The sequence below is a fragment of the Cryptotermes secundus genome, unplaced genomic scaffold (genome assembly GCF_002891405.2).
Source record: "Cryptotermes secundus unplaced genomic scaffold, Csec_1.0 scaffold183, whole genome shotgun sequence".
In the NCBI taxonomy this organism is placed as follows: domain Eukaryota; kingdom Metazoa; phylum Arthropoda; class Insecta; order Blattodea; family Kalotermitidae; genus Cryptotermes; species Cryptotermes secundus.
In genome coordinates, this window is record NW_019729899.1 from 1872959 (window position 1) to 1883854 (window position 10896).

At 42.0% G+C, this 10896-nt stretch overlaps 1 protein-coding gene across 1 annotated transcript in view; it reads right to left on the bottom strand.

The window, feature by feature from the left end:
- Window positions 1–9866, bottom strand: part of LOC111865754 — a 338635-nt gene extending 328769 nt beyond the window's left edge. The window contains exon 1 of the mRNA XM_033751949.1: window positions 9819–9866. Within this exon, the coding sequence (XP_033607840.1) occupies window positions 9819–9840 (22 nt within the window). The 5' untranslated portion in view covers window positions 9841–9866. The remainder of the gene's footprint in view (window positions 1–9818) is intronic.
- Window positions 9867–10896: the final 1030 nt, after the last annotated feature.

The window sequence follows — 10896 nt, forward strand, 5'->3', positions numbered from 1 at the left end:
CCTACCGATAAGATCTCGAAAAACCGAAGTGAACGAAGAAGTTCATGGAGGTAGGCCTAGGCCCACTGGGGCTGTAGTGCCAAGGAAAAAAAAAATCTTGAAATACTAACTAGGCTACTGATGAATGAATACAGAGACAAGACAAGGTATTGAACTATGTCCATAGTTTGCATCACTTTAGTTCATTTCTTCATTGTCCCCTTCAGATGGTGCTCTCGGTGCTCCTGCTTGGAAAAGTAGAGCAGTAACTTACCACGTGCTTAATTCCCTGAGACTTGTTATACGTAATGCTTTTCCTCACGCAGGAAAGTAAATGAACTTTAGCCTTCTCCATTTGCCTCTGAGGCAATTTATCACCAACCTCGTCTGAGTCTTTCGTCTTTCTAGTTGAAATTGGACTTTTAAAATCTTTTATTTTTCTTCATTCTTGCTCTGTTCAACCAGTCAAGCAACTAACGACGGCTTTTTATTGGTTAAAATTATAGCGCGAGGACAATAAAGACTGCAGGCTCGGCAGAACATGTATCTTCATGAAAATAATTTACTATTCGTCTCTTGGTCATTCATTTATTCCAAATCCGGAAATGTTAGTTCACGTGATGAAAGTGGAAGTAAGTACAAAATCAATATGAAGACAATTTGGGAGAGTTCCTTTATGCTTCCAAGATGAATGTCATTTCCGAATATCAGCTTGGGCCAGTTCCTTGCCTTATATTTTCTGCATATTGGTTACCGAGTAGGATGCTGTAATGTTCAGCTCTCATGCCGGAGGCTTTTCGCGATATTCCTCAGAGGGCAAGAGACTAAGGCAGCGCAGGCCGCGCCATAGCTCAAGCGGTTAGTCGCTGGCTTCCCAATGCGGCGGCCCGGGTTCGATCCCGGGTCTGGTCAAGCGGGATTTGTGGTGGACAAAGTTACGCTGGGGCAGGTTTTCTACGAGTACTTAGGTTTCCCCTGCCAATCTGCACTCCACCAATTGCTCCACAATCACCCTCACCTATCATCTGGGGCTGGTACAATAGGCCAGAAGTGGCCGCAGTACAAGGGACTTAGTCCCACCCCACTAGTAGTAATAAAAAAAGAAGTTAGCGCAGGGAATGGTCATTTCCTCTCCCATGCTCATAAATTCATTACTTTGTGGTATATAATAAACCTAAAATTCGAAGTTACATTGTTTATGCAGATGAAATAGCGTCGTCACACAACCTCAGAAGCATTCAATCCAAGCAAACGCAAAAAAAAAAAACTTTCAACAGACGGTTTCTCCTCCAGGCAGTTCTGCCGAAAACAAATAAGGAGCTATGGTCTGTTCGAAAACAATATTTCCCATTCGCTGCGTGTAGCGCGAGAAGTGTAACGGCATGGTCCATCTACTGCAGCAGAAGCCGCGCGACAGCCATGTTGGAAGCAACCACTGCTCTGTCTCAGCATTTGCCTGACTCCGTTACGGCGGCTGTTGCATCCCACTGCAGCAACTGTCAGCGGTCAGCGACACCAGCCACTCTGGCCCCGAAGCTGGAGCTACGTTATGCTCTTTTGGTTTTCTTTCCGTAATTAGAGGTAATGAAGCTGGTGGATTATGTCATAAGTATACATATTTTAGAGACAAATTTCTTGAACAGTAATTCAAAATAGGGCCCTTATGTAGTTGCAGATGTCTTCTCCCAGCATTAGCATCATCGGCAAAACAGTCCACTTTGGCCCATAGTCCTCCTTAGAGGATTCCGCAAGATTTATCTACTCCTAGTTATGGTTTTCCAGCTTAAGGTACTCCATTTGGCTGCTCTGAAGTCCTTATTTCATTTGCCAGGTCGTCTAGAATTAGGACACCCAGTTTCCGCTTGCTTGGAATTAGCAACGATAATTTCTATTTACAGAGCAGGTCTCTGTATTTGTTGTTGACGGATACCTAGGTAACCACATCTCTGTATTTATGTACTCCAGTTACATCCCCGAGAGCCAAGTTCCCTTACCGTCGCCTTCTACGACTCGCAGGGCAACGGTCGAGGTATTCTAACTCGCCTTCACAAGGGAGTTTTTCCCAGTATTTGAACAGAACGTTACAGATAACACTGAATCGCATGTGGATTTTGCAGATCATGACACAGTTCATGAAGTTACTCTTCGAAATGCTGGACCGAACGGGCTGATGTAGCGGTAACGCTCTAAATTCGTGTTCGCGAGGTGCCGTGTTCAGATCTCGGCCTAGTCAGACCAATCCTGACTAACGATTCGTGTGGTTCTCCCTGTCGCTTAATGAAAAATTGGGATAGGACCTGAATTAGGGCGCAACCGCTTTCTTTCAAACATTTTCCAATTGTCATTCGTCCGTGATCAGCCGATTGGACGCTATACAGCCCAGATACTGACATTGTCCTAAAATAGGGCACAGATGAACTTCAAAGTTCTGGCAGCAGATGATGCACTCTTCATTGTACCTCACAGGTCATTCGTGCTGCATCTGGCAAGAGATGCTCTACCAGTACTTAAACACACGTCAAGTAGACGAATGGGGAAGTTGATATATATCTTCATTAATTATTCATCTCGGCACTCATTGGAGGTGAAGGGCCGCGCCATAGCTCAAGCAGTTAGTCGCTGGCTTCCCACCGTGGCGGCCCGGGTTCGATCCCGGTTCTGGTCAAGTTGGATTTGTGGTGGACAAAGTGGCGCTGGGGCAGGTTTTCTCCGAGTACTTCGGTTTCCCCTGCCAATCTTCACTACACCAATTGCTCCACAATCACCCTCACCTATCATCTGGGGCTGGTACAATAGGCCAGAAGTGGCCGCAGTAAAAGAGACTTAGTCCCACCCCACTAGCAATAAAAAATTATTGGAGGTGAAGATTCGTTTTCACTCCCCAGCAGTTCTAACCCGGGGAACATAGGCTCAATTCCCACTGGACAGAAGGGAAGAAGGAAAAAAAGAGAGGATAGTTGCACCTGCCGGGAATCGAACCCCAGCTCGCTGCTTGCGTCTTTGCCTCCTCGGCCTACTCTTCGACTATGAAGATAGAGTGAGGCAGTACGTTTTAAAGAAGCGTCAGTAAACTTTCACGTGACTACATGGTATCATATCTCTTCAAGAGAAACGTGAAACTCGTCACAGGAATGTTAAAGGCATACACTCCAAACCTAGCAAAATTTGCCCGTCACTGAGGATACCTAGTGTTACTGCCGTTTGTGGCAGCCGTTTGCTTTGGTAGTGAAAAATGCTATTTTTGAAGCTTTGTATTACGTTAAACAAGATGTTGCACAGCGCGCACATAGCAGGTTATCTTCACGGAACAATAATTTATAAAATCCCCGTGTCGACAGTATAAGTGAAGCAGTATTATATTCTTGTAGTCTCGCTTCATAGTTTGCTTTCGACAGAATTAACACACCTAAACAGAATCTTTCTCGAACTGCAGACACTCACTAAGATCTACAAGAAATGTTCCACTTTTCATGGAACATGGCGTTCATTGCCATGTTCACAAAGCCTACCACTAGTTCCTGTCCGGAGCCAGACTGAATAAGATAACACCCTCAACCCCCCTTTTCTTGAAGGTCCTTTTTAATATAACCCTTAAATCTGCACCTGGGCATGACAAGAGGTCCCCTTCTTCCAGGTTCTCCCAATAAAATTATGTTATTTTCCCTCTACTAATTCCAAACATACTCCTCAGTCACTGTTCGCAGACACCCTCAATCTACGTCCTTCCTTTCGAAAGAAAGATCACATTTTACACACGTAGAAAATAATATTTGGAAATGTATAACTTTTCGTTATTTCGCTTCTTTCGCCAGATGAAGACATACTGTTAGGACCTGAATTGTATCAAGCTTTCACAATGTCTCTTTGTACTCACAATAAACAAATGAAGGCAAAAACAGAAACACTCATCAGAAAATACCAGCTTTTCCAGACAACAGCCGACCAGGGATACATAACATCACTGCCTAAGTTCCCATAGTTCAAGTGGAAAACAAGATAACAAGTTTAACCCATTTGTATGATGTGGGCTGCAGTTCCATAGTCCTTTAATGCAGCATTTTGCAACTCCATCCATATAAATCATTCACAAATTTCGCAATATATCTCTATGAGAAGGCATCTGAACAATTTCGGAAAGTCCTCGACAAGAAAAAAGGACAGAGATACACAGAAATGCACAAATGAAAGCGATCATTGTGCCTGTCTCTCTTCCCCTCGCTGTACCTCCACCCTCAGTACTTGAAAACACAAGAAGTTTGGGTCAGATAACACCTGTAGATATTCCGTGGTTGCTGGAAGCATAAATATATTGCCTGTATTAGTACACGCGTTCCCAATATTGGGATCTGTGGAGAAGCAAAGAGGGATGCCTATTCGCACATTCTTGGAGAAAGCAAATTCTGATTTAACGCAATTTAAATGCAACGTCAAACAAGTTTCAAAGCCTCTTGCGTCACCTGCATGAACTTTGCAAAGCTTCCCACTCCCACACTTTCCAAATAGAAGATATAAGTTAATTTTGACAGCGTACAAATTGTAGTAACTCCCACAGAGTCGAAACAAATATACATTTAGCCTGCATGCTAAGGAAGTTTCGTAAATTATGGTAGTAATATAGAAAAGGAAATACATGTGTTTCACTGGTGTTACGTTTTTCGTTCACGACAAAAATCTAAATTTTAAACAGCTGCATAATCTACACAGAGTCTACAACAGAAGCCATTTTCACATGTTGCTGTGAGTGCTTTTGTTGTACGTACGTCATATTGGTAATATTTTACATTCGAATTTTCTGTTATCTTTGAGGATTTTACATCTTGTAATGCAGCTATCGAATTTAATTTATATTTAAGTTTGTAATATATATTAAATTTGGTAGCTGCATTACAAGATATAAAATCCTCAAAGATAACAGAAAATTCGAATGTAAAATGTTTCAAATTTCTCCCAACAGCTGTTACCAATATGAGGAACGTACAACAAAAGGCCTATTTAGCCAACCGTTCGTGACTTATTATTAGGAGAATTTTCAGTTCACAAATTTGGCCGCACTTCAAATTAAGGGTTATAATTAAATTATTATCATAGAACCACATTTTCGAAACACTTTATATAATCGGGGATACCATTTTCATGAGGCCCTAAATAAACAGGCAGTGTCTTGAATAAGTTTTGGGCTGTTTATCAGGTACGTGGCGTTTCAAATTCTTTTGTTTTGATAAGATCAGAAAGCTTTTGTCTATAAGTCTAACTGTTCGTATGTTCATGAAACTACTAAACAACAGCCTTGGTAAGTAACCACTAGTGCGAAAACTGGTCTACAAATAGAGTCACGGAATTTAAAATGAATAACGGTTTATCTTACCTACTTCATGCTTTTGTTCCATTTTTAGGAATTTTATGAGTCATATATTTTTACTGTAAATTTACGACATAAGGTAGGACGTGCTGAAGAATGTCAAACAAAACAAGATTTTGATTTGTTTCATTTTTGGTCCGTCACAGTAACAGCACAGCGGGCCAAGAAATCATAAGGGACAATATTAAGAATCTCCCCAATCAAGTTACACAGGAGGCACAACATCGGCCACCTTGAAGAGAGACGACAGGGGCTATTGACACGAACCGTATGGTTTATGTATTTTAATTTTTNAGAGTAGTAATACATATTACATTAAAGTGAACAACTAACAGCTTTGTAATTGTAGTATTCCCTACAGGCTTGGAAATGTCTTTAGATGGACTGAGAAGTCCCCTGGAATGGCCAACACAGCTACAATGGGAATTATTCCAACGCAAGTCCGAGAATTAGTTTCTACTTTGACCATTTTTAGAACGACAAATATGGCTTCTTAGGACAAAATGCATTATTGAAAAAAAAAACAGACGGGGCTTAAACATGTCTACGCACATTTCTAGTATTGAGACTGGAGACTGGATGAGTTCCTTGCTACACATCTATAGAAAGCGCTTTGTTATTGATCTCCAGTTGATATATACATTGTTAAATAAAACAAAGATGAACATTAGCAACAAGATCTAATCTTTTTGAAAAAAAAAATTGCTGTTTTATGGCAGGAACTACATAATTTTTAAGTGGAATATACAGAAAAACTTTCATTACAATGATATTCGGTTTTACACATTCCACAAACTGGAATGATGCTTCGACACATTAATCTCCTTATGTCATTTTAAGTAGTTTGAGGCGCTATGCTACAAGCCGGAAGGTGGTGGATTCAAGTCCCGATGAGGTCACTGGATTTTTCAATTGACCTAATCCTTCCAGCCGCACTATGGCCCTGGGGTCACTCAGCCTCTAACAGAAATGAGTACCATGAATTTATTAAATAATTTTCTTGGGGAGTAAAGCGCGGCCGGCGCGTAAGGCTGATAACCTTACCGCCATCTTTGAGCCGATTGTCTAGATAATGTGGGGCCCTCAACGTCTCACAAACCTATGGGTCTTCAAGGCCTGTTACAGGGATAGCTTTACTTTACTTTTTTACATTTACTGGATATTTGTATCCTTTGTGCTCGCGACATGGAAGACCACCATATTTGTCCCCTCTTTTCCTTTACTGAGCTAACATTCAAGATCTACAGTACGATTCATGACGACCATCGTTAAGTGTGCGGTTGATTTTATTTCGACATTAACCGTTGCTCCATTATGAACTGTAAAATGTAGCTGTATAAAAGTCGCGGACAAAGAACCAGACCAGTGCTTGGAGAGTTTCTCTTTGGAAGGGACATGAAGAGCGAAGATAAAAATTCGTGAATTGTCATACCCCATTGTAACCACTGTATTTTATGAGCACAGAGTCTAACCCAAGCGATTTGCTAAAGTGACCCTTCACTCTGCCCCCCCCCCTCTTTCTGTCTTCACCGTCTCAAGTCCACAAAGGACCTGAGCCAAAGACGGTCTAGAAGCCGATGTAGGATTTTTGAGTCACACTGTACACGTATTAGCCTACTTTCCTTGTTTAAAAAATGAAACCAGTCTTATTAGATCACCTTGTATGTGTGTCTGTGTGTCGCCCTTAACGTTGCTAGGCAACGGCTAGGTTAACATTTCTCCGTGGCAACGAATACACACGCAACAATAGAAGAACTATTGTGCGTGGTGTTTTCTATACGGTCCGTAGTCTGTCAAATACTCACTTTTGAGTGAAAGCAGTGATTGAGTGAAAGTGAGTGAGAGCCATCAAAGTCACTCCCCAATAGAGAGGGAGTGAGCAGTAGTAGTCAGACTCATCCTCTCGTCAAAAAGGAAACCCAAGATCAAAACACGTAAAAGCCTGGAAAGAACAAAAATATGGTCGTGTGTTATGAGAGACACAAAACCAAGAATGACTGTCCTGGCGAGGGCCAGTAGCAATTTACTGGACTGGACTGGATTCGACCCGACTAGAATGTTGGTGACCAAGAGACGGCTCCCAGAACCGTCAGACAGCAAAATACGGTCATGAGTCCCGTGGGGCTCTGAACCAAGGATCAATACACTGGTGAGGACCAGCAGTAGTTTATCAGGGAGTCAGTCAGCCAGCAAAATTGGCGTAAAATTGACAGTAACCAATGTACCGTGACATGTCAACGCATTGCCAGGCAACGGCTCTATAGACACCCCGCGATACGTGCACGTAACAATAGGACGAATAATTATAGTTCGTTGCCAGACACCAGTCAGCGAGCCAATAGACTGGCAAGATAGCTATCACGTGACTGGTTTTCTATGGAATCCGTTCCGCGACCGTTGCTATGAAACGGCTCGGTAAACAAACCTCAACAATAGACAAACTGCTTTCCGCGTTCCCTGTGCCGCGACTATATAATGAGATTCCCAAGAATAACCAAGGCAAGGCAAGGCAAAGTTGCACATCTGAGACAGCAAAATAAGGTCACTAGTCTCAAGGGACTTGGACCTGAGAAAGACTGCGCTGCCAAAGGCTAGCAGCATGTACAAAAGACAGACCCGTCCACTCGTCAGAGAGGACGCCCCACAAAAGCAAGACCGTAAGTGTGAAACAGTAATATAAATATCTGGTCATGAGCCCCAGATAGGGCTCGACACCAAGACTTACTGACTGACTGACCGTCAGTCGCAATGTGACTTGAACTTGAACTTGAACCAAGGCAGTGAGTAACAGAGTTCTGAGTTCTCGGTAGGAGACAGCCACAGAAAGTTAGTCGACCTGTGAAGATTTAAAATATGATTAGAAGGCTTAATTCGTGTGTAATACTTGGAGTGTGTGTTTCTGCGAGACTTACACGTATACTCGTATATTGGTGGGAAAGTAAGAAGGAAAGAAACCACTGGGAAGACCAAGACGTAGGTGGGTGGACAATATTAAGATGGATCTTTGAGGGACAGGAAGGGATGGTATGGATGGGATTGATCTGGCCCAGGACAGAACCAGTGAAGGGTTCTTTTGAACACAGTAATGAACCTTCAGGTTCCATAAAATGCTGGGAAATTCTTCAGTAGCTGCAGAATTCGCGGCTCCTCCAGAAGGGCTCAGCTCCATGAGTAAGTAAGTAAGTAAGTAAGTAAGTAAGTAAGTACAAGAATTGTACTCAGAAACGAGTCTCGGTATGAATGAAAAAAAAAAGTTATTGTATCATAATGTGTATTTTAAATATATTCTATTTTTCAAGTATCAATTCTTATACTTCTAACGTACCATTTTAAAAGAAGAAAGTAATTACGCCATGGGTGCAATTTCTGTTCCTTTCCGGGAGTAGCGTTAGTAACGTTAGCCGTCGTTAGTCAAATGGAAGTAGGCCAAGATGCATAAATTGAAACCAAACCAGAATTTCCGGGAACACTTATAACGTCTGCCTCTTCTGTGCATTTAAATTCGTACACAAAGTTTTTCACACACTACATATTACCAAGACATGAAATGCGTGCGCCCTATTATTGCAATGTAGAACACTTAAACAAAAAAACTCCGTGGTTTTAGTCCGCAAGCGAACTATACCGACCAATCGAGCGACCTCCTCTTTGTTGGCGAAGTTAGTGCCAACTTTAGCGGATAGAGGGTTTTGCATGGTCAGCACAACGAATCCACACGGACGTTAATTTTCGGTTTTCTAGACCGCGGTCAGTATTTCCTTGGAATAGCTCCTCAGTTATCCTCAAGAGGTTGAGTGGACCACCTTTCAGACCCACTAATTCTCAGAAAATCTGGTAGCTCCGGGAATCGAACCCGGGACCTCTGGATTTGTAGCCAGGAACTCTGACCACTAGACCACAGAGGCGATCTATTGTAGAACACTTATTTTCCTTGCAGTTGTGTAGACCGGTTTCCTCACTGACCTTGCTAGTCCTTTAATAGCGACGCAAATCTCTTATATCTATCTATCAAGGGCTCTACGGCCCTTTCTTGGACCTTGGCCGCTTTTCAGTTTCTTGAGCTTTACAGAGTCGGTAGGACTCCTTGGACGGGGGATCAGCCAGTCGCAAGGCCATTACCCGCATATGGGATAGCACAAACAGAGAATAAACACAGGTAGACATCCATGCCTCAAGTGGGATTCAAACCCACGATCTCGGTGTTTGAGGGGCCAATGAGAGTTCATGCCTTAGACCGCGCGGCCACTGTGATCTGTTATTATCAAAATGGACCGCATTACAGATGTGACGCTAAAGACAGAAGAATATCTGACTCGCGTCTCAGTAGGTATTCACTATGTCTAAGTGCATTCTAAATAGGAACTAGAGATATTAATGAGGGCTACTTTAAAAGGAATCTTATAAAATTTGTTTGATAAATTGTTGGCAATTTGAAGCCTGAAATTCATATAAATAATATCAAACTTCAATTATTACTCACCTAAACCATGCTGCATCTCCATTACGTAGAGCAGTAGGACAACGGTACCTAAAAAGTAACCGCTGTTTATTCTTAAAATCACACGAAATCCAGAAATGTATCCAGTGGGAAAATGTAGATTTTTAGTATTAAATTAGGCCGTATAAAACAAATATCATTCTTGAAATCTTTAAGAATGTCGAGAAAATTCAATCTCCATATGTAGTAAGTGTTAAATCGGGTCGCTATGGAACAAAATAACTTTTCCTTACAGTTTCTAGTGCAACTCTCAAAGCCAGGCAGACCCGAATTCCACTGCAGACTACATCTGTTCACTTCATGATTTCAGGGAAAAGAACGCACAATGATTACACCATCGAATCCCCAACAATTTCACAATCCGTCAGCACGTTTCCAAATTGACACACACAAAATATTTACCAGTATCTGAGTTGTTTTGATCGTAAATACATCTTCACTTCTAGCTGCAACGGTAAACGGATCATAACAAATACGCATTCCGGAAAGTAAACTCACTACTTCGCAATCTTACGCGAAACACAAAAAATATGTTCACAACATCTGTGTACATTCCACATCTCCCGTAACAAGGAAACAGTGTCACTTCAATTTCAGAACTCACAAGTTGTTATATTCGCATTGTTGATGGCAATGTTGTTCCCTTTGTGAAATCACATTGGATCATCGAGGTAAAAACGGATAAGAAATGAAACGCCTTCGTCCAAATCTAACGTTTACTGGAGACTAACTTCATTCACAAACATTACAAGATACCAAAGGTACATTAACAAAAGAAGTAGCAGTGGGTGTGGTACCAACTTATGAACAACATATATCACATGATAAATTTGGCCAACACTACAACTATAGTATTACAACAGGCAAGTCGGACTACAGAAGCACGACGTTCTTGTGAGGTTCCACCAACACTGGTCGCTTCGTGGGGAACTGGTTACTGTCTCATAAGGTTGAGAAGGAAGACCGAGACGGCAATCAAATTTCCCTCAAGTCTATGCGGATTCACTTTCGACTTACAACTCAGATTCCAGTAACCTTATCAGATGTACACGGTGCTTCA